The 25,108-nt window shown below is 41.1% G+C and overlaps 1 protein-coding gene and 2 pseudogenes across 2 annotated transcripts in view; all 3 read right to left on the reverse strand.

Annotated features, from left to right (window-relative positions):
• Positions 1-10,690, reverse strand: part of LOC113895258 (protocadherin alpha-C2) — a 209,969-nt gene extending 199,279 nt beyond the window's left edge. The window contains exon 1 of one of the 2 annotated variants that reach the window (XM_027546231.1): positions 8,157-10,690. In XM_027546231.1, coding sequence (XP_027402032.1) covers positions 8,157-10,547 — 2,391 coding nt within the window. In that variant the 5' untranslated portion in view covers positions 10,548-10,690. Of the gene's footprint in view, positions 1-1,440; positions 4,099-8,156 lie in introns of those variants that run through there. The other variant, XM_027546228.1, reaches the window with a different exon arrangement.
• Positions 10,691-18,977: 8,287 nt separating this feature from the next.
• On the reverse strand, positions 18,978-19,602 carry LOC113896258 (annotated as a pseudogene).
• Positions 19,603-20,358: 756 nt separating this feature from the next.
• Positions 20,359-21,022, reverse strand: LOC113895261 (annotated as a pseudogene).
• Positions 21,023-25,108: the final 4,086 nt, after the last annotated feature.

Genomic DNA, 25,108 nt, shown 5'->3' on the forward strand with positions numbered 1-25,108 from the left:
ATTTACAACAGGATGAAAATGATACCTAATAAAATAAATAGAGAACTGAGGTTGAACATGCTGTGGCTCACAGTTGATGGACAGGGAGTCACAAAGGACCGAGCCAGAAAGTGGAAATGGAAGTGGGAAAATGCAGGATTTTCTGTTTTATATGTTAGCCGCCCCTACAATGTCATTGAGTATTAACCAGGTTTTACCAATGAAACTTGAACAAGGAAGTAGAAAGTTGTAGAGTACATACCTTGTGTAGAAAAGTATTCCATACAATTAGAATGGAATTCATGGGAACACATTCCCCTCCCATGAGAAAGGTTGGTGTCTTCATTTTTATCTCTAATGGTTTGAGATACTTGCCCATTCTTCAGTCATTAACATGCCTAAGCTTTAGTTTCCAGTGGCAAAGAAACATCAATGGGAGTCCACCAATTTACTAGGAGAACTGAACAAATATCAATGAATGGTATGAATGGAAAATAATTTTACTTCCAGTTATTTGGAACTTTGTACTTACTATATGACACACATTAGTGGGTTGGTATTCAGAGGAGGTCACCAATAATGACATTGAACTTTTTGGATATTAGCATCCTTAATATTTTATGTAAAAGAGATTAATGACAATAAGTTTTGCTAGTAGAATGGCTTTAAAATGAGATGTACAGTATTTTTCCAAAACTGTGCAGGTAGAAAATAATAGTTCTTAACAAGACTAATAATACTCTTCCAAAAGCAACATTTTCTAAATGATGATATAGTAAAGGGAATATTAAAATTTCACTTCCTGTTGATTTCTTAATGCTCTCTAATAAAAAGTAGTAAGAAACTGAAGAAAAAATACAATTCTAAAAGCAATAAATTTACTATTCTAGCTTTTTTGCCCAGTTGGAAAACTAGGAACAATACACAGTATTGCAAAATGTGAGCACAAAAATTAAAACATCATGTTCAAGTAGAAAGAGGAAGTGAGAATCCAAATAAATAGTTAAATGAGTAAAGGGGATCTATAGGAGAGAACAGGTTTAAAAAACTAAATGGGCCAGTGACATTTGGACTAACATCTACTCCAAATTTCAAATGAAAAGTATCATTAGCTATTGAAGCATTGTACAGGAATTAGTACACCACAGTTAAAGTTAAATATTGTAAACAATGCAAAATACCCTGGAAAAATCTATTTTATCTATCCAGACTTTTAGCAATATAATAATCCTCCAGCGATTTTTAAACACTGGCAAATATGGTAGTCACAACTTATTGCTGATTTGGTTCAAAATCATTCATTAGTCACAAGAAATTCAAACATTTTAACAACAAAATCAATACTTGGAAAAGTCTACTGCCAGAAACAAGACTAATTACTGTTAAAAATGCTTCCAAAGAAGCAGAAATAGTCAATCAAGAACAAAGACATCTTTGAAAGGATTTTTTTTAATTACTCACTTTGGCAGGAAGATCAGTCTCCACATCCAGCTGCTCTTCTCTGTCTCCACTAATGGGACCAGGTGGAAGACTAGGACTGAAGGCCATGAGGTCGGTCTTGGGCTGTCCCTCCCCAGAACACACCCTCTGCCATCTCTCCTGTGAGTAAGACCAGCTCCCCACCGCGCTGGAGCACACCAGCCTGGGCTTCACCCGCCCGCACGCGCCCTCGCTGGGCGGCGCCGAGCACCGCAGCGCCGTGTACAGCAGCAGCGTGAGCACCAACAGGCTGGACACCGCGCAGATGGCGATGATCAGGTACACGTTCACATTCACCAGAACGGCTTCCGCTTCAGAGGCGCCAGACAAGGCCCGCGAAGAAGCCATGGGCGCCTGGCCGCTATCCTCCAGCGACAGCAGCACGGTGGCCGTGGCCGTCAGCGCCGGCTCGCCGTGGTCTTTGACCAGCACCAGCAGGCGCTGGCGCGGCGCGTCCGCCTCGTCCAGGGAGCGCGTCGTGCTGATCTCGCCGGTGTACAGTCCCACGCGGAACGGGGTGCTCGCGCCACTCGTCGCCGGCTGCAGCTCGTACGACAGCCACGCGTTGTAGCCCGAGTCCGCGTCCACCGCGCGCACCTTCGCCACCACGTGGCCCGCGCCCACCGACCGCGCCACCACCTGGCTCACCGCGCTGGATCCTCCACCTGGCCCGGGCGGCAGCAGCGCAGGCGCGTTGTCGTTCTCGTCCAGCACGAACACTTGCAGCGTCACGTTGCTGCCCAGGGGCGGCACGCCCGCGTCGCGCGCGCTCACCTGGAACTGCAGCAGCTCCAGCTCCTCGTGGTCCAGCGGCTGCAGCGCATACACCTTGCCGCTCTCCGCGTGCACCGACACGTAGCTCGACAGCGCGCGCTCGCCCACCCGCCGCTCCACCAGTGAGTAGGACACCAGCGCGTTTTCCTGTGCGTCCGCGTCTCGCGCCGACACGGTGAAGATGTGGCAGCCGGGCGGGTTGTTCTCTTTCACGAACATGGTATACTCTGGCTGCGCGAACGCGGGCGCGTTGTCGTTCACGTCGGCCACCTCCACGGACACGCTGGCCATGGCCGACAGCGAAGGCGAGCCCCCGTCCCTCGCAGTCACCACTACCTCATAGTTCGCCACGCTCTCGCGATCCAAGACGCTGTCCAACACTAATGTATAGTAATTCTTGAAGGTGGACACCAGCTTGAAGGGCACATGATGAGTCAAGGAGCAGGTCACCTGCCCATTGGCACCGGAATCGAGGTCCGACACGCTGATCAAGGCGATGACTGTGCCGACTGGAGCATCTTCTAATATAGGTAAAGAAAGTGATTTGATAACCAACTCAGGTACATTATCATTTGTGTCCAAAATTTCCACTAGAACCGTGCAGTGATCTGCCATTGGGGGATTTCCTTTATCTGTTGCCTCTACCTGTATTTCATATAACTTAGTTAACTCAAAATCTATGTCACCCTTTACAATGATGTATCCATTAACGGGGTCTAAATGGAATTTCGACAGAGTATCTGCTGATGTGTCTGTATTGAAAGAATACACAATGTCCTTATTTATTCCTTCATCCAAATCAGAGGCGTTAACAGTCACTACTAGGGTACCATTTGGTGCATTTTCAAATAATTTGACTTTGTAGATCGTGCTCTCAAACTCTGGAGCATTGTCATTTACATCTAGAACGGTGATCTTCAGTTGAGTAGTACCAGTGAGTTCTGGTTTCCCACCGTCAACTGCAGTTATAAGTAAGTGATGCTCAGGAGTGTCCTCTCGATTTAAAAGTTTTTTCAGCACAAGTCCAAGGGATTTAATTTCCTCATCATTTCTTTTTACATCCAAGGTAAAATATTCATTGGAGTTAAGCCTGTAAGTTAATAAAGAATTAGCTCCGATATCTGCATCTGATGCGCCCTCTAGCGGAATCCGAGAACCAGGCGGCCGGGATTCATAAATAAACAAATTTTTTACTGCCATTGGAAAAACCGGTGGGTTGTCGTTAATGTCCTTCACCTCCACCTCCACATGGAACACCTGCAGCGGCCGGTCCACGATCACCTCCAGGTGGATGCTGCATTCCGCCCTCGGCCCGCACAGGTCCTCCCTGTCGATCCGAGAATTCACAAACAAAATACCATTCTGCAGGTTTACCTCCAGAAGATCCCCGCGGTCTTTGGACGCCACCCGGAACAAGCGCGGCACCAGCTCCTCCAGCTCCAGCCCCAGGTCCTGCGTGATGCGGCCCACGAAGGTGCCGTGTTTGGCCTCCTCGGAGACCCAGTAGTGGACCTGGCCGCTCCCGGCCTCCCAGAATAGGAGAAGCATTACCGAAAGCAGTAGTCGGCAGTCTCCCTGACCTTCTCTCCAGGAAAGTACCATTGCAAGCGTTTTCCAAGTATAGGGTCGCTTTTGCAACGATCAAAATTTTGAAAATACTTTTAGTTCCTTATTCTTCATTTCATAAACAATCATTCCATGCCCGTATTTCACAGATGGTGAGGAAAAGCAGCATCTTACTACGTAATGAATGCTGTGTTTCTTCTGTGGTAAAATACATTGCGGTGGACAGCGACATCATGTGGCTAAATGTGTAGGTATTAAATAAATCTATCTTTTCCTTCCATTGAACTTACCTCAATTTTTTTCCTTGTTAATTTCCTTCCCACTCCTCAAAGTCTTCATGTTTTTTTTTTCAAAATATATGCTTAGAACTTTTCTACTAATTCATGACCTTCGATTAGGCCAGTCCATTCCACACAGTTCAATATAGTAAAACAGTGATTATTGTTTTAACAGTAATGGACATCTATTGGAAATATTTCCCCTGTGACAAGTACTATTCCTTTTGTTTTAACAGGGTTATCTCATTAAATTCTCACAACAACCTTCTGATGTAGGTATTAATATGATTCAGTTTTTAGAAACACTGAAGTGGAAACATGTACAGGTTAGTAACTTAAAAAATAATATTGACTTGTGGTGTTGAGTGGGATCTCAATCTAATTCAAGATTCATGACTTTAACCACTTGACCACAAAGTCTACATTTTACATAAAAATCAGGCCTTTGATATTTGTAACCATTCAAACAGCAAGACTGATAAAAATGTGTGTATATATATATATATGTATATATATACACACACACACACACAATTTACTTCTATATTATTATGGCAATTTGTTAATTTATAAATTATGTTCACTCATATTTCTTCCTTTATAGAATGTCTACAAACCATTCTTGTGTCCTTTATCCAACAACTGCATCTTTGTTAGCTGTCTCAACTATTATTTATATAAAGATTTCACAAATCAGTCCTGTTGTTGTTGTTAAGTCATTAAGTCATGTCTGACTCTTTTGCAACCCTATGAACTGTAGTCCACCAGGCTCCTCTGTCCATGGGATTTCTCAGGCAAGAACACTGGAGTGGATTACCATTTCCTTCTCTAGATAATCTTTCTGACACATGGATCAAACCCACATCTCCTGCATTGGCAGTCGGATTCTTTACTGCTGAGCCACAAGGGAAGCCAAAGTCAGTATTTTACAGTACCGTTATTTTGTAAATTTGATTTTTGCTGCATAAAAACACAGCAAATTGTTTGATTTGGATATTTGTTATATTCACATCATACCAGGGAAATTTATATTAATTTTTAAAATCTCTATACCGTTTATACATTTCAATTTACCTGTATGTCCTAAAATGTTCCCAATATGAAATAATTGTGTTTTTAATAATCCTCACTCTGGATGAATTTCTGGCTTCCAATTTGTTAAAAAGTTGTTACTTGAAAGAACTGGTGTTTAGTCATTAAAGAGAGAAAAGTAGTTTTAGAATCTGACTCACTTATTCAACATATGTAAAACTAGGCCATGAATTATACTAAATGTATCTGTGAAGTTAGTAAGATGTGTGCATTCTCTGAGCGTTTGGAAGTTGAACAGAGAAAATTCATGGGAAGAGGCTGAATTTAGAGAGGTAAGAGTATGCCCAAATTTTGCTTATAATCAGACTCTTTTTAAATGAAATCGAACATGCGATTTAAGGGAATTCCTTGTTGATCCAGTGGTTAGGACTCCTTGCTTCCACTGCTGGGAGTGTGACCAAAAACAGTCATTTAAGTATTACGAGAATAGTTCTCATAACAGGTTTTTTCATGTACTCATTGAATGCAACCAACATTGCAGTTTACTCATATTTTATTATTCATATTTAGAATAGAATAAATTATCAATTAAGTTTTAATGAATAAGTGAATGTTTTAAATTAACTTTCTTTAAAATATGAGGTAAATTAAATTAATGATATTTGTTTATATCAAACACATAATTTCTAATTGATTCTGCTATACTAGTTCATGAAAAAGAAGTAAACATTTAAGACTTATTTTGGAAAAGAATTGATCTAGGAAATAATTATAATTATCAGTATGCCAGTAGGTGCTTTGGTGGATCTTTAAAGGCAGTAGCTAGTTTTAAAATGAGAGGCAAAATTAAAATTTTTAAATATCATGGACTTCATTATCAGTAAGATACCTTTCACAGCTTACTGTAATACTATACATTTCATGACAGTTAAGAGTATACTCTCTGCAAAATGGAATGCCATGGGGAATTTATAAGAGAGTAGACCCCATAATGATTATTAAGAGATGAAGGTAATAGTAAAGAAACTATATGAGTTTAGAAAACTGAGCTAATATGTGGATAAAGTATTAGTGAGTAATATCTACTCTCACTTAGACATCTCTTGGCAACTGAATCAAGAAAATGTAAATATAAAATAAAAATTAGTAAGAGCTTATACAATGATCTGTTGTGATTCCTGGAGATATTGACACACCTGGATATAATATAAAAGCTTACAATCTACCTAGAATAGAATATAGTGACTAGACTGCTGGTAGGAGAGATTCCATTTGACCATTCATACTTTCTGCACACAAGTCTCAAGAAAGTAATGAGTAGTGATGACACAACTTAAGAAAGAGCTTTTTCCTCATCTGTTCAAGACATTTGTTTTTCTCTGTAAAGTCTCAGATGAACTTTTCTGATTCCCAGCAAATATATACTCCCTGCATTTTGAGGTATATCAACTCTGAGGTGTTCCTGCAGGAACAGATTATACTTAAATGCAGGTCACTATTTCCCCCACAAAACTCCATTCCTTTAATAACAGATAGAAATGTATATTCTGGCCTATCTGTAAAATGGCTAAAGCTATTAGCCAAGTGATCATAAAGATCACTTAGTAGAAGTTATTTCATGAATCATCAATAGCCACATATATTTGAGGGGGGAAAAGCAAATAACTATGGACGAAAGAGTAGTAAAAGACCGTAATTTCACCCCAAGACATCTTCCTTTGGTTGGAAAAAAAAGTGTTTTTAACATCCTTTCCAAATGTAACATTTACTCACCAAGTTTAGTGTTTAACCCAACATAGTAGTTTCCATTGAATAACTACATTTTCCTTACCTTGTGTGCAGTGCTAAGTTGCTTCAGTTGTGTCTGGCTCTGTGAGACCCTATGGACTGTAGCCTGCCAGGCTCCTCTGTCCGTGGGATTCTCTAGGCAAGAATACTGGAGTGGGTTGCCATGCCCTCCTCCAGGCCCAGGGATCAACCCGAGTCTCTTAAAACTCCTACATTGACAGGCAGGTTCTTTATCACTAGCGCCCTTCCTTATGTTACCTTTTGGGAAAACTCCAACTTCATAGGAATATGATTGCTGCCAGTCTTGGAAAATGTTATCACAGGCATTCTGTGTGGCACCAGAGGGAGGTGGTCAATCTCTGCACAGTGGGAGGTCTACATATATTAACCCAGTGATACACTTTAAGCCTGACTAAACATCCCACTAAATAAAGACTGGGTTATAGTATTCTCCACTTGTATGAAGAAAAAGTCCCACTACCTGGCCACCCCACAATGTGACTTTTAAAAATGATTTTTCAATTAAACAAAGTTGAAAGGGAGCTCTTTTCTCAGTGAACTCTCTATTGTGGCTTAAAACTAAGAATTTTGCAAATGTGAAGTCTTTATTCCAAATAACGGGTTATTTTTTACTATTGAAAGACATATGTAAGATTAGCAATTATTTCTAAATGATGTCATGTGTTGTGATGACCTATGATATGTACTTTGGAGGTCCTGGCATTATAAATTTATTCAGGCTGCTTTTAAAAACATGGAAAGAAAAACTAGCATATTAACTGTTACATAAACAGATAAAGACAAATTCTTGATCAAAGGAATAATTTGGGAAATTTCCAACATATTCTGACAGAATGGATGAATGATGTAAATTGAAAATATATATTCCATAATCATGCTCTAAATTTCCCCAATTGTGATTTTTTAATACAAGAAAAACAATTTACAGGTAATAGTAAGTTTTCAAATTTTGCTGAAGTATTTTTTTCATTCCTTTAATCCTATTATTCATGGTGAAAGGAATAATTTGGAAAATTATTTTGGAATAATTTTGGAATTTATGGAAATTTCAAAATGTAAAAAGATCATCTAAGTAATTTATTCTCAATGCAAGAAATTGATTTCTATTCATATCACATATTGCACAATAGGATAACGATATAAATAAAAACAACTATAAATTAAAATAACTAATAGAATTATAGAGAACAAAGGAAATAAAACAATTTTAGAGATTATGGGGAAAAAGTTAAGACTCACCTTTCCGAATTGTTCTGATTCGGAGAGTTGTTGTCTTTCGTCCGCAGAGCCTGGACCTTGAGGCAGGCTAGGACTGAAGGCCATGAGGTCGGTTTTCGGCGGCCCCTCTCCAGAGCACACCCTCTGCTGCCTCTCCCGCGAATAAGACCAGCTCCCCACAGCGCTGGAGCACACCAGCCTGGGCTTCACGGGCCCGCACGCGCCCTCGCTGGGCGGCGCCGAGCACCGCAGCGCCGTGTACAGCAGCAGCGTGAGCACCAACAGGCTGGACACCGCGCAGATGGCGATGATCAGATACACGTTCACATCCACCAGAACGGCCTCCGCTTCAGAGGCGCCAGACAACGTCCGCGAAGAGGCCTTGGGCGCCTGGCCGCTGTCCTCCAGCGACAGCAGCACGGTGGCCGTGGCCGTCAGCGCCGGCTCGCCGTGGTCCTTCACCAGCACCAGTAGGTGCTGGCGCGGCGCGTCCGCCTCGTCCAGGGCGCGCGTCGTGCTGATCTCGCCAGTGTACAGCCCCACGCGGAACAGGGTGCTCGCGCCACCCGCCGCCGGCTGCAGCTCGTACGACAGCCACGCGTTGTAGCCCGAGTCCGCGTCCACCGCGCGCACCTTCGCCACCACGCGGCCCGCGCCCACCGACCGCGCCACCACCTGGCTCACCGCGCTGGGTCCTCCACCTGGCCCGGGTGGCAGCAGCGCAGGCGCGTTGTCGTTCTCGTCCAGCACGAACACCTGCAGCGTTACGTTGCTGCCTAGGGGCGGCACGCCCGCGTCGCGCGCGCTCACCTGGAACTGCAGCAGCTCCAGCTCCTCGTGGTCCAGCGGTTGCAGCGCGTACACCTTGCCGCTCTCCGCGTGCACCGACACGTAGCTCGACAGCGCGCGCTCGCCCACCCAACGCTCCACCAGCGAGTAGGACACCAGCGCGTTCTCCTGCGCGTCCGCGTCCCGAGCCGACACGGTGAAGATGTGGCGGCCGGGCGGGTTGTTTTCCTTCACGAACACCGTGTACTCGGGCTGCGCAAACGCGGGCGCGTTGTCGTTCACGTCAGCTACCTCCACCGACACGCTGGCCGTGGCCGACAACGGAGGTGAGCCCCCGTCCCTCGCGGTCACCACCACCTCATAGTTCGCCACGCTCTCGCGATCCAAGACGCTGTCCAACACGAGTGAATAGTAATTCTTGAAGGTGGACACCAGTTTGAAGAGGTCTTGGGGGATCAGGGTGCAGGTCACCTGTCCATTGGCACCGGAGTCACGGTCGGCCACCGTGATGAGAGCAATGACACTGCCCAGTGGAGCATCCTCTCGAATGGGTAGTGAAAGAGACGTGATTGAGACTTCTGGTGAGTTATCATTGATGTCCACAAGTTTTACTGAAATTTTACAGTGCCCAGACATTGACGGAGTCCCGTTGTCATACGCAATGACATGAATATCATAGAATTTCACTTCTTCATAATCTAATGGTCCCTTAGTTCTGATTTCCCCTGAGCTAGGATCTATGTTGAACTTGGTCTTTATATCCCGGGACACATCACTGCTAAATGAATACACAATCTCACTATTTGATCCTTCATCTGCATCAGAAGAATTTAATTTAATCACCAAGGTTCCATTTGCCACGTTCTCTAACAACTGTATTTTGTAAACTGATTGGTCAAAAGTAGGTTCGTTGTCATTCACGTCTAATACCTTAACAAGCAACTGAACGGTGCCAGTGAGCTCAGGTTTGCCCCCATCAGTAGCCACTAGTAACAAATTAATTTCAGCAGTTTCCTCTCTGTCCAGAGATTTCCTCAGCACAAGAGACAAAGACTGACTTAGTTCATCATTTGTCTGTATATCTAGAAAGAAAAACTCACTGGAGCTGAGCTTGTAGGTGAGAAGAGCGTTTACTCCGATATCTGCATCAAATGCCCCCTCTAGAGGAAACCGTGAGTCAAGCAGTCTCGATTCGTGAAACCGGATAGTCTTTACCGCCACTGGAAATACTGGCGGGTTGTCATTAATGTCCTTCACCTCCACCTCCACATGGAACACCTGCAGCGGCCGGTCCACGATCACCTCCAGGTGGATACTGCACTCTGCTCTCCTCCCGCACAGCTCCTCCCGGTCGATCCGAGAATTCACAAACAAAATGCCGTTCTGCAGATTTACCTCCAGAAGGTCCCCGTGGCCTTTGGATGCCACCCGGAACAAGCGCGGCACCAGCTCCTCCAGCTCCAGTCCCAGATCCTGGGCGATGCGGCCTACGAAGGTGCCGTGTTTGGCCTCCTCAGGGACTGAGTAGCGGACCTGGCCGCTCCCGGCCTCGCCTACAGCTAAGAGCAGAAGCAGCGGAAGCAGATCCCGGACCTCCACGCCCCTACTCTTAGAAGACACCATCACCAATTCTCAGTGAGTTGATCAAATTAGAATATCGTGTTGTGCAAAATTTTAAATGTTGTTCTCTAATCTATGCTCAAGTCCTGCTGCTTCTCTTATTGTTCTCCTCGCTGGAGTTACAATAGGGTTCTGGGTATTTTTCTTCTTAGAGGATATACTGTGGTAAGACAGCGACATCATGTGGCCAAAATGTAGGCTCTACTGTTGATTGTGTAGATTTAAATTTTAACAATTGTCCAGGCTAAGTTTACTGATAGCTTTCATTTAGGAAAAATACCTATCTTAAACTGAAATATATCACTTCCCCCTTTTACTGTGTTAAAATATATAACAAAATTTACCATATCATCCACTTTTAAGTATACAGTTTAGTTTGTTTTAGCCACATTGTTGTGAAATATCTTGAGAACTTTAATCTTGCAAACATGAATCTCTATACCCATTAGAAAACAACTCCCCTTTTTCACCATACTACATCCCTCTCAGAACCATTCTACTTTCTGTTTCTACAAATTTGACTACTCTAGGTACCTCACATAAGTGAAATCTCAGTTTGGTTGTGACTGGATTATTTCACTAAGGTTCATCCATGTGTAGCATGTGATGAATTTCCTTAGTTATAAAGCCAAACAATATTCTGATTTTTTTATATACCACATTTTGTTTATTCATTCATCCATCTGTCCATGGATATCTGTGTTGCTTCCACCTTTTAGCTATTGAGAATAGTGCTGTTATAAGCATGGGTATGAAAATATGGGCTTCCCTTGTAGCTCAGTTGGTAAAGAATCCACCTACAATGCAGAAGACCCAGGTTCTATTCCTGGGTTGGGAAGATCCCTGGAGAAGGAAGTGGCAACCCACTCCAGTATTCTTGCCTGGAGAATCCCATGGACTGTAGCCTGCCAGGCTCCTCTGTCCATGGGATCGCAAGAGTCAGACACAAGTTGGCGACTAAACCACCACCACCATGAAAATATCTGTGAGACCCTGCTTTCAGTTCTTTGGGATATAACAGATTTTTTTTTCTGTTTCTTCAAGTAAAGCACATAGAAATCAAAGGATATTTTAGTTTATATTTTATAAATTGAAAATATATTTATATATTTAATTTTTGCTTTGGGATTTAATTTTGCTTTCTGGACTGTTCACAGATGTTTGTAAATTAATAATTTATTTTCCTAATCTGGATAATATATTCTTAATTAAGAATATCCTCTTTTCTGCTACATTTGGATTTTTATTCAAGAACAGTACAATTGATCTCTTTTTAGTGTTGAGAATATCTTACTTTAATAATTCTTAGCTGTCCCCTTAATATACAAATGATATGAAAATATGACAAAGATAACATAGGGATAAAACAAAATGAATTGAGGGTAAGTCAGTGTCAAAATGCATAAAAGTTATCTTCAGTTACTCTAAGGAGGTCACAACCACAAAGAAGGCTGAACGCTGAAGAACTGATGCTTTCAAACTGTGGTGCTGAAAAAGACTCTTGAGAGTCCTTTGGACAGTAAGGAGATTAAATCAGTCAGTTCTAAAGGAAATCAACCCTGAATATTTACTGGAAGGACTGATGCTGAGCTGAAGCTCCAATACTTTGGCCACCTGATGCAAAGAGCCTATTCATTGGAAAAGACTCTGATGCTGGGGAAGATTGAGGACATGAGGAGAAGAGGGAGACAGAGGATGAGATGGTTGAATGGCATCACTGACTCAATGGACATGAGTTTGAGCAAACTGCAGGAGATGGTGAAGGACAGGGAAGCCTGGAATGCTGCAGTTCATGGGGTAGCAAAGACTTGGACACATCTTATGACTGAACCACAATAAGGAGGTCACAAACTTTGTTTTCGGCAAAGAGGAAAACAAAAATTAACTGCAAAATTTATAGTGTCAGTAAAAGAAAAAATCCTTGCTAAAGAAAAACTAGCTTTTCCTGGTACTGAAACCCAAGGCTAATTTCTCCCTTGAGTCCAATATCTTAAGATATTCATTCACATCATCTATAAAAGTATATATGTCTATTAATCATATTCTAACAATAAACCCCAAGTAAACTGACTTAAGCAAAAAAGCAGAACATTATTTATTGTTTTATACATGGAAGTGGAAAATTATGTACTAGTTTCAGGAAGAGCTTGGTGTACACACTTTAATAATGCCATAAGAAAATTATCTCAACTTTTATAATACTTTTACATGTGATGGCAAAAATGGTTAGGGTAGCCTTTAGGCTACCTATTTTCAGGCCACATGTAGTGACTCTCAGCAGAAAGAAAAATGCCCTTTTCTTAGTAGCCCAGGAAAAAGTCCTAGACAATCACTTCCTTTGATCCTGTTTAGATGACATATCTTTTCTTTAGTCAGTAGTGGTGATGGTCCTCACACTGGCCAGACATGGTTTGCTTATCTATTCTTAAATCCAGGAGATGAAATCAGGCACACCTAAATTATGGGGACTAAAAACAAGGAGGTTTGTTTTTGTTAAGGCCAGTACAAAGACTCATGTATTTAGTTTCTCCTGGAGCTTAAAGAGATTGCACATAGCTACAAGCTAGCCATTATATCATTAAGTAGTTGCAGTGCAACTGTATATTTGTAATACCCTATGGGTTTTTTTAATAATCAGTGGCCACATACCAGCTACTGTTGACATACTAAGGAATTATGCCTAAAATCCAGATATTAGCTCTAGGAAACATGGCTTGCTTAAAGGGAATTTTTGCAATCCTATAAACTAATTTTGCTGGATTTTGAGAATCATATGTCTGAAGGTATGAGGCACATTCTTCTGTTATTCAGGGTTTCTGAGGACCCGCAATATCTCTCCCCCTCTCTCAGAGAGATAGATTCCCATTGCCAGAAATGCAAGCACATTTCCTCCAATGGGGATAGGAGTCTGAGAAGCCAAGCTTAGCCAATAAGCTTGATACTTCTTTGTATCTATAGTGGTTGGAATAGTAGCTCCCAAAAGATATATCCACTCAGAATCTTAAAATGTGTCTTTATTTGGAATAGAGATCTTTACAGACATAATTAAGATAAACCTAAACTTAGCATTATCCTAGATTTGGGTGGGTCACAAATCCAGTGACAAATATCCTTATAAGAGACAGAAAAAATGCACAGAGGCATTTGAAAGAAGGAACTGTGACCACTGAGACAGAAACTGGAGTTACACTGCCACGAACCTTGGAATGGCTAGAGCCACCAGAACCTGGAAGAGGCCGGGAAGAATTCTCCCCTTACAGTCTTCAGAAAGAACATGGCCCTGCCAACACCTTGTTGGACTTCTGAACTCTAGAACTGTGAGAGAATAAATTTCTGTTGTGTTGTTTCAAGCCCCCAAGGTTGTGGTAATTTGTTACATACAGAAGCATTACAAAACCAATATAGTATCCATTGCTAAGAATACCCTTTGCCCTTACCAAAGCAAACTGTCAATTCCCTACAATTTTATGTCTCTGAGGATTCATTCTTCAAAAATGCCCATTCAAGTCTTTCACAAAACTACAACAAAGCCCCAGAAGGAAGAAAAGAAGAAAGGGAAATGGATGATAGGCAAGAAAAAAAAAAAAAAAAGAGGTGCCTAAAACATTTTAAATTCAGTTTATTTTTCTTCTCCTGATTTTTATATAAAAGAAATCACTACACAATCATTTTTCCATGAAATACAAGTTATCTAATCTACTTAATGGTCAGATACTTTAGTGAAAGGGTCAATAATAATGTTCTCCTATCAGTTGTATAGATTACATGTTGTAATGCTCTTCTTGTAAAATGTATTCTATTCACATTAGCTTAATGGCAGTGGAACCCCAATGACCATGTTGCTGTATATTGACTATTTCCATTTTAAATAAACATGATTTTATCTCTGACTCCTGAAAAGTCCTCTGTGGTTATGGGAGACTGTCTAGGACAGCTTTTCTCCACATGTTGGCTCAGCATCCCAGAATATTTTGATCAATGGCATCTCAGCATCAACCTGTACTTCCACAAATGCTACAATAGGAAAAGACAGCAGGAGGCAATCTTTCACTGGCAATTATCTGTTTCTGCTTGGAAGTGATATACATCATTCACATGTATTTGATCAAAGAAAATCAAAGCTCAGGGTAGCAAGGAAATGAAATCCTCCAGTGTTCCCAGAAGGAGGAGAACAGAAATATTGACAGTGGCTACCAAAATAAACAACTGTTTCTCATTCTCATCCATTTGCATTCTTGCCTAATCATAAGTCTCAAAGGTACTTTGAAGTGATACCTAACTTCTCTAATTATTTACTGTTATACTAGAAAATGGGCTTCCCTAGTAGGTCAGCTGGTAAATAATCCTGCAATGCAGGAGACCCTGGTTTGATTCTTGGGTTGGGAAGTTCCCCTGGAAAAGGGATAGGCGACCCACTGAAGTATTCATAGGCTTCCCTGATGGCTCAGATGGTAAAGAATTCGTCTGCAATGAGGGAGACCTGGGCTTGATCCCTGGTTTGGGAAGATCTCCTGGAAGAGGGCATGGCAACTCACTCCAGTATTCTTGCCTGGAGAATCTCCATGGACAGAAGAGCCTGGCAGGCCACAACCCATGGGGTCGCAAAGAGTCAGACATGACTAAGCATAGCACAGCACATACTAGAAAATAACAGTAAGCTGAATGAATCACAAGCTGGAATCAAGATTTCCAGAAGAAATATCAACAACCTCAGATATGCAAATGATACCACTTCAATAGCAGGAAGTGAAGAGAAGCAAAAGAACCTCTTGATGAAGGTGAAAGAAGAGAGTGAAAATGCTGGCTTAAAACTCAACATTCAAAAAACTAAGATTATGGCATCTGGTCCCATCAATTCACGGCAATAGATGGGGAAAATGTGGAAACAGTGTCGGATTTCATTTTCTTGGGCTCCAAAATCAATGTGGACGATGACTGCAGCCATTAAATTAAAAGATGTTTGCTCCTTGGAAGAATAGCTATGACAAATCTAGACAGCTTATGAAAAAGCAGAGACATTACTTTGCTGACAAAGGTCCATATAGTAAAAGCTATGGTTTTTCCAGTAGTCATGTATAGATGTGAGAGCTGGACCATAAAGAAGGCTGAGCACCAAAGAATTGATGCTTTCAAACTGTCGTGCTGGAGAAGACTCTTGAGAGTCTCTTGGACTGCAAGGAGATCCAACCAGTCAATCCTAAAGGAAATCAGTCCTGAATATTCACTGGAAAGACTGATGCTGAAGCTCCAATACTTTGGCCACCTGATACAAAGAGCTGACTCATTGGAAAAGACCCTGATGCTGGGAAAGATTGAGGGCAGGAGGAGAAGGGGCAACAGAGGATGAGATGTATGGCATCACTGACTCAATGGTCATGAGTTTGGACATGTCAGGTCAATGGTCATGTCAGTGCACATGAGTTTGAGCAAACTAAGGGAGATAGTGAAGGACAGAGAAGCCTGGCATGCTGCAGTTTGTGGGATCACAAAGAGTCAGACACGACTTAGCAACTGAACAACAAATACTAGAAAATAGAATCACAACTCTAATCTTAGAAAGGAAGTTTTCTGAAAAAGAAGGAACATATCAAGAAATAGTCTTCTTGGGTATTATTCCTTATATTTTAGACAATGCTAATTTGTAGTATTCCCCTACAAATTAAATTACATTGTTATTATTATACCAAGGTAACTTGAAAGTATCCTAAAATCATAGTTATTAAATTTAAATTCATTACTGAAATTGAATAATCAAATGATAATAAGGTATGTTTTACCAATATTTTACTGAAAGCAATGATAGGTTTTGTTTCCACTGGGATGATTTTTGGAGCCTTCATAGAAAAATGAGAATAAAAAGTATTAACAGCACAATGATCTCTGTCTAGTTTTTTCAGATGGATGACAAAGGTGTGAAGCTGCCAGCTTTAATGGATAATTAATATTAACCAAAACTAATCAAATTGCATGTGTGCTAAGTTGCTTCAGTTCTGTCCAACTCTTTGCAGCTCTATGAACTGTAGCCTGCCATATCTGATAAGATCTCAGCATATATAAATTTACCTTTTGAAGATATGACCATTTTAAGTTAATACATTTCCCAAATGAATGACTAATTAGAATTGTAAACATACCAAAAAATAAACTTTCCCATAAATCTATATAACACATTAATAAACTTTCCCATAAATCTATATAACACATTAATGATAGCAAAGAATGGTGGAAAAGCTGAAAAATAAGGCAACTGGGTCATCTTAATAAAGAAGAAGAAAGGAAAGAATACATTTCATGGAAGAAATCTTATAAAGGAAGACAAAACTATTGAAAGTTGGCACAAAGATTCTGAATGGCACAAGAATATTAACTACGGCTAATAGCAGTCAGCATTATATTGCCTATTTTTAAAAAGTTATTAATAGAATGAGATTCTCCTTTATAAGACAATTTGTTTAGACAAATAAAACTGAAAAGGCAATATTACATCAAATCCAAGTCTTTTCATAACACAATTGTGATTTTAAATGGGTTACAGTGTGATCACCTTGAAGTCAGGGACTCACCTATCTTGTTTCACTCTTGCTAGGTCCCTAGTTTCTACAGCAGGACTTAGTATGCAGTAGGCTTTCCATTTGTGCTTGTGGAATGGATCCATCAGTAAATATATTGAGTGTCCCTAGAGAAATTCCTAAGCCTGGACGTGGGGACATAGGTAGTGTGAATTAGGGAAGAGAAACTCTTTTGTGCTTCAATTTATCTCTCTCAACTTTATAATCTTGCAAAGTTTACCTCACATTTAAAGGAGCTGGAAACTTGGCAATATGACTTTAAAATTATTATTATTATTAATATTATTTTGCTGATTTTTGCCAAAAGCCTGGAGGGATGATAATTAATATTTGAAAAGTTGCAGAAACATGCTCACCACCTGTTTTTTGAAACACTCTAAGCAACAGTTCTGTATCAGTTCAAATCTCTAGAAACTTAACTACTAAATTATACTAACTTCTTATAGAATGCTTCTAAAAGGGGACTTTCGTAGGACATTTTCTGTATGTTTATTTGAATGTTTGCAGACAAAAATATGTTCATTTAATGCTTGTGTAACTTCAGAATTAAACATAGGAAATAAAGTTTAACATTATGCTCTTGACTTAGTGACTAGCAAGTATAGTATTTTTAACAAATATGTTTCAGCTGGTTTTCCAAAACTGCTATCAAACATACTCTTGAGTATATTGCTAAACCCTTACATAATGATCAGTAATCAACTGTTTGAGTTTATAGCAGAGAGGAGTTGTTTTTTTTTTTTTTTTTCTCTCTTGAAAATTTGGTATAGAGAATTTCCTTTTATTCTTTTTTATATTTCTGTATTTACTTCTAGGAAGATGAGTATTAGGATTTGCACTCAACCTATTACTGATTTTTTGATAAATTGTTCCCACTCTTCTCTTGATCTTTTACTTTGAATTTTAAACAGATTTTAAAAATAATTCTTATAAATATCTTCCATTGTAAGCTACTTTAAATACTTTATACAAGGCAATGAAGTGCATTAGAACAAGCCAATTTTGGATATCCTTGGGAAATTTAGAGGAAACTGAGTAAAAATATTGCACTTAGTTTTTCTGAGCCTCAGCACCTTCATCCACAAAGAGAGACTAAAGTATGCACTTCACAAAGTTATTGGAAAGGTTGAGAGAAATAAAAATAAAGTGTCTTAGAACATTTGTGAGTAAATGGAAGGTGCTCAGTAAGTGTTTCCTAGTCAATGATCCTATAATAACAAAATCATTCCACATCAAGCTTTCTAGAACCAGGAGAACTCAAAGTCATTGGCATCAGGATAGTGACCATAATGGCAATCAAAAAATAACTGTATATTTTAATACAAAAATTAAAATATCACCCTAAAATATATTTTAAATTACTTTTGCTTAAAATGATTTTTTAAATTGCCCACTTTGAAACTTAAAATATTAAGGAAAGGCAGATGGTTTCTAAAAATTTGACTATAATTTTTTGTCCAGAGCTTGACATTTCATTATGAGATATAAATAAACTTGAAAATGTCACTGTATTTGACTACATTAAGATCCTATGGTAAATATGCTCAATACCTCAGTATTTCTTTCAAAAGTATCCTGCTATTTAAACCAAGGAATATGATGATTTGTCCCTATATGTGCTTGTTGTTTGACTCCAAGTTCCATTCAAGATGCAGCCATATGTAATAGAATAAACATCTACAATAAACGGTAAGATTTGTTCTGACTTTAGCGAACACTTGGAATACAGTTTTTAAAGTTACATTTGAAAAGATGGTTAGATAAGTTAAAAAATTTAAAAATTAAACCTAAAGCTTGGAAGTTGAATTTACATTACCAGAAAGATCCGAATTTGTTTCTGGATATTCATTTCCTCCCAGCGTGTTCAGACCTGAACAAAGATGGAGCTGAAAGCCATGAGGTTGGTGTTCGGTGGTCCCTCCCCAGAGCACCCACCCTCTGCTGTGTCTGCTGAGAGTAAGACCAGCTCCCCACCATGATGGAGCACACCAGCTTGGGCTTCGTGGACCACATGCACCCTCGCTGGGCAGCATGGAGCACCACAGCGCCATGTACAGCAGCAGCATGACATCCACAGGCTGGACACCACACAGATGGCGATGATCACGTACACGTTCACATCCATTAACACCATTTCCACTCCAGCGAAGCCCGTCGAAGCCCACAAAGAGCCCTTGGGCACCCGGCTGCTGTCCTCTAGCACGGTAGCCATGGCCGTCAGCGCCGGCTCACCCTCGTCCTTCACCAGCACCAGTAGGCGCAGTGCGTCCACCTTGTTCAGGGTGTGCATCATGTGGATCTTGCCAGTGTACAGCCCCATGAGGAACGCGCTGTGCTCGCCACCCACCACCAGCTACAGCTCATATGACAGCCACGCATGGTAGCCCCGAGTCCTTAAGACAGCCATGTGGTATAGCCCAGTCTGCATCCACTGTGTGCACCTTTGCCACCATGTGGCCCACACTCACCTACCCCACCACCAGCTGGCTCACAGCACGGCCCAGTCACCCAGCTCAGGAGGCAGCAGCCAGGCATGCTGTAGTTCACATTGGCTACCTCCACAAACATGTTGGTCGTGGTCGACAGGGAAGGTGAGCACCTTACAGTCACCACCACCACATATTTCGACATGCTTTCACAGTCCAGGGCTCTGTCCAGCACCAATGAATTCTTTTAGGTGGACATCAGCTTGAAGGGGACATGAGGCCTCAGGGTGCATGTCACCTACACACTGACACCACAGTCACAGTTGGACAAGGAGATGAAGGCAATGACAGTGCAGAGTGAAGGGTCCTCTAACTGGTAAAAAGTATTATCGTTTATATCCAGCACTCACAAAAACCTTGCAGTCATTTGATATTGAGGACCTTCTTTATCAACTGCTTTTACCTGAATTTCATAGGGTTTCATTTCTTCATATTCAGTCTACCAAATAGCCTAATTTCCCCTGAGCTGGAATCATTTTTGAAGCTTTTTGTTTCTTTTTAAGTCAAGAGGGATATCATTGCCAAAGGAAAAGGCAGTTTCACCATTTACCCGTTCATCAGCATCACAGGTGTTTAATATGATCACTAATGTTCCATTTGCTATAGTCTCTAAAAGTACACTGTGTACACGGCCTGGGCAAACAATGGAGCATCAAACACTCTAATCAGCAGCTGAACTGTACCTTCTAGTTCTGGTTTGCTCCCGTCCCAGTGCCTGTCAATCATAAACGAAGTTCTGGTGTTTCTTCTTATCCAGACTTCAATTCAGGTTAAAGTGACTTAGTTCACCACGTGCCTGTACACCCAAAGAGAAATAAACCCTGGAGCTAAGGGTTAGAATAGCATTGGTACCAGGAAACGTGAATCTAGCAATCTAGATTCAGAAATAAATTAACCTGTTTCTCTTGCTCCAAAGACCAGAGGATTTTTATTAAAGCATGCACCTCCACATCCACATGGAAAACCTCAGGTAGCCTGTCCACAATTACCTCTAGGTGGATACTACATTTGGCCCTCTGTCCACATAGCTTCTCCCAATGGATCTAGATATTCACAAACAAAATGCCATTCTGCAAATTCATCTTCATAAGTTCCCTGTGGAACCAGTTCCCCATACAACCCAGAACAGGCACGGCACCAGCTCCGCCAGCTCCAGCTCCAGGTCCTGGGTGATGCTACCCACGGAGGTGCTGTGTTTGGCTTCCTCAGGGACCAAGAACGAATCTGGCCACTGCCAGTCCCTCAGGCTGTAAGGAGCAGAAGTGAGAGCAGCAGGCACTGGTGTCCCTGGCCACCTCTCCTTGAAAATAGCATTGAAAAAGCATTACACCTTTCCTGTCACTCTCACTTTACTTTAAAATCTTGCTTTTTTAAAGCTTCATATTTGAAATAAATTATCTTTTTATAGTTTTTGTCTTCTCTCTGGTGGTGACAAAATGGTTTCCTTCTTTAGTTTTTGGTAATTAGCTTACTCCTTGGAAGGAAAGTTATGTCCAACCTAGATAGCATATTCAAAAGCAGAGACATTACTTTGCCAACTAAGGTCCATCTAGTCAAGGCTATGGTTTTTCCTGTGGTCATGTATGGATGTGAGAGTTGGACTGTGAAGAAGGCTGAGTGCCGAAGAATTGATGCTTTGGAACTGTGGTGTTGGAGAAGACTCTTGAGAGTCCCTTGGACTGCAAGGAAATCCAACCAGTCCATTCTGAAGATCAGCCCTGGGATTTCTTTGGAAGGAATGATGCTAAAGCTGAAACTCCAGTACTTTGGCCACCTCATGCGAAGAGTTGACTCATTGGAAAAGACTCTGATGCTGGGAGGGATTGGGGGCAGGAGGAGAAGGGGACGACAGAGGATGAGATGGCTGGATGGCATCACACACTCAATGGACATGAGTCTGAGTGAACTCCGGGAGTTGGTGATGGACAGGGAGGCCTGGCGTGCTGCAATTCATGGGGTCGCAAAGAGTCGGACATGACTGAGCAACTGAACTGAACTGATATGGAAACATGAGCTTCCTTGGTGGCTCAGTGGTAAAGAATCTGCCTGCAATACAGGATATTTGGGTTCAATTCCTGGGTCGGGAAGATCCCCTGGAAGACTGCACGGCAACCCACTCCAGTCTTCTTGCCTGGAGAATCCCCATGGACAGAGGAGCCTGGTGGGCTATAATCCATAGGGTCACAAAGAGTCAGACATGACTGAAGCAACTTAGCAGCAGCAGCAGCATATGGAAACATAGGCTTCTCAGGTGGCACTAGTGGTAAAAAACCTGCCTGCCAATGCATAAGATGTAGAAGACACAGGCTCCATCACTGCGTCAGGAAGATTCCCTTGAGGAGGGCATAGCAACACACTCTAGTATTCTTGCCTGGAGAATCCCATGGACAGAGGAGCCTGGTGGGCTGCAGTACATAGCATCGTAAAGAGTTGGACATGACTGAAGTGACTTAGCAGGCACGCATATGGAAATATACAGAATCTCAAGGGACCATAAATAGCCAAAACAATCCTCAAAAAGAGCAAAGCCAGAAGACTCACACTTTCTGATTTCAAAACTTAATACAAAGCTACAGTAATCAAAACAGTGTGGCACTGTCATAAAGACAGATGCATAGACCAATGGGATAGAAATAAAGAATCCAGAAAGAAATTCTTACATATATGGTCAAACGACTTTCAACAAAAGTGCTAAGACCATTCAAGGGGAGGAAAAATAGTCTTTTCAACAAATGGTGCTGGGAAAACAGGATATGCTAAGTTGCTTCAGTTATGTCCGATTCTTTGTGACCCTATGGACTGTAGCCCACCAGGCTCCTCTGTCCATGGGATTCTCCAGGCAAGAAGACGAGTGGGTTGCCATGCCCTCCTCCAGGGGATCTTTCTGACCCATGGATCAAACCCACATCTCTTATGTTTCCTGCATTGGCAGGTGCGTTCTTTAGCACTAGCACCACCTGGGAAAACAGGATATCCTTATGAGTTATACCCTTACTGACCACCACATACAAAAATTAACTCAAATAAATCCATGACCTAAATGTAAGATTTAAAACTGTAAAATACTTAGCTGAATACATGGCAAAAGCTTCATGACTTTCAGTTTGGTGATGATTCCCTGTATGTGGTACAGGCAACAAAATAAGAAATGGACAAATTAGACTCCAAAAAAGTTGAAAAATAATTTTTCCATCAAAAGACACTATCAAGGACTTCCAGTCTCTAGTTCTGAATGTAAGAGGCTTTGAAATCACCACTCCATTCTAACAACAAAAATTGAGCAGACTGAAAAAAGTCAACAGCATCTTTTGGATATGTAAGAGAAGAGAGGACATATGGCAAACCACTGCCCCCAAAATAAAAGAAATAGGGAAATTCAGAAAGTCAGAGATTACTGACACAGAGACCCAAGAGCAGAAGCCACTATGGGAATCAGAGCTGGAGCAGGAGTATTTAAATTATAATGCATAAATTGCTTGAGGCTCAATGTGGATGAGTCTCAGAGTTTAAAAATCTAGGGGGAAGCATTTTGAGATGGAGGAAATCGGAGAAGGCAATGGCACCCCACTCCAGTACTCTTGCCTGGAAAATCCCAGGGACGGAGGATCCTGGTAGGCTGCAGTCCATGGGGTCGCTAAGAGTCAGACATGACCGAGCAACTTCACTTTCACTTTTCACTTTCATGCATTGGAGAAGGAAATGGCAAGCCACTCCAGTGTTCTTGCCTGGAGAATCCCAGGGATTGGGGAGCCTGGTGGGCTGCTGTCTATGGGGTCATACAGAGTCAGACACGACTGAAGCAACTTAGCTTAGGGCAAAAATATTTTGAAATTTATCTCCCAGAGCTTGACCAGATTCCTACAGTAAATATCAGAAAAAAAAAAAAAAATCCTCTCATGTTTCTGGCAGTGGGAGGGGAAAAGGAACCATTGTGAAATACCCAGAGTACTCTTTGCTTCTTAAGAGGCCTTCCCTCAGGGGAAACTAATTAATGGAAGTTTAATTATTTATTGTTTATTATCAGAGCCTAACTGACCTTAAGGAAAGGAAATACCCAGTTCCAGCAGACTCTAACCTTCCATAAGAGAGAACAAAAATACCCAATTCCAGGGCATTCTAGCTATCCTGTCTGACCTGTGGTGGAGAGAATGAGAAACACTTGTGAAGTTCATAGTACAGAAGCATAAGGTCACTAAAAGACTGAGACCTAATCATAGGACTATAGAATGTTTCCCTTCTCCCCACACCTCACCACCTCATTATGACTAGACTAGTTATACCAGTTCTTTCTACCAGGTATATCATATCCAGCTATCAACAAAAAATTATGAGGTATACCAAAAGGGGGAAAAATTCCACAATTTGAAGAGCAGAGCAAACAACAGAACCAGACATGAAAGGAATGTTGAAATTATCAGATTGAGAATTTAAATCAACTATGGCTAATATACTAATGACTTCAATGGATAAAATAGACAATATATAAGAACAGAAGAGATGGGCAATGTAAACAGAGAGATGGAAGTCCTAAGGAAGAACCAAAAAGAAATGTTAGAGATTTTCAAAAAATGTAATGGAAATGAAAGATGACTTTGATGACTAACGATGCATTTGATCTTCATTAGTCGATTGGACATGGATGAGGAAAGAATCTCTGAGCTAGAAGATATATCAATAGACTCCTCAGAAAATGGTAAGCAAAGAGTAAAAAGGTTTTAAAAAAACAGAACATAAAATCAAAGGACAGTAGGCCAAATTTTTAAAAGTATAACATGCACATAATGAGAGTACTAGGAGAAGAAAGAGAGAAAAGAAAAACAATATTCGAGATAATAATGACTGAGAATTTCCTCCAAATTAATTTCAGATATCAAATCACAGAACCAGGAAGCTCAGATAACACTAAGCAGAATAAATGCCAAAATATCTACATCTAGGCATATCAGTTTCACATTGTAGAAAATCAAAGATTAAATTAAAATTCTATTATTGTACTACAGTTTTACTCTATTTCATCAGGGGAAACTGGGTGAAAGGTACACAAGATCTCTCTGTATTATGACTTACAACTAAATTTGAATGTACAATTACCTCAAAATAAAAAGTTTAATTAAAAAAATCCTGAAAGAGGCCAGAGGGAAAATACACTTAACCTATACATGAACAAATATAAAAATTATATCTGACTTTTCCTCAAAAATCATAGAACTTTCTCAACTTGATGAAGTGCATCCATGACAATCCTATAGAAAGTTCAGTCCCTCAGTCATATCCAACTCTTTACAACCCCGTGGACTGCAGCACACCAGGCTTCCCTGTCCATCACCATCTCCTGGAGCTTGCTCAAACTCATGTCCATTAAGTCAGTGATGCCATCCAACTATCTCATCCTCTGTTGTCCTCTTCTCCTCCGGTCTTCAATCTTTTCCAGTATCAGGGTCTTTTCCAATGAGTCAGCTCTTCACATCAGGGGACCAAAGTACTGGAGCTTCAGCTTCAGCATCAGTCT

Source organism: Bos indicus x Bos taurus, chromosome 7 (assembly GCF_003369695.1).
Source record: "Bos indicus x Bos taurus breed Angus x Brahman F1 hybrid chromosome 7, Bos_hybrid_MaternalHap_v2.0, whole genome shotgun sequence".
Classification (NCBI taxonomy): domain Eukaryota; kingdom Metazoa; phylum Chordata; class Mammalia; order Artiodactyla; family Bovidae; genus Bos; species Bos indicus x Bos taurus.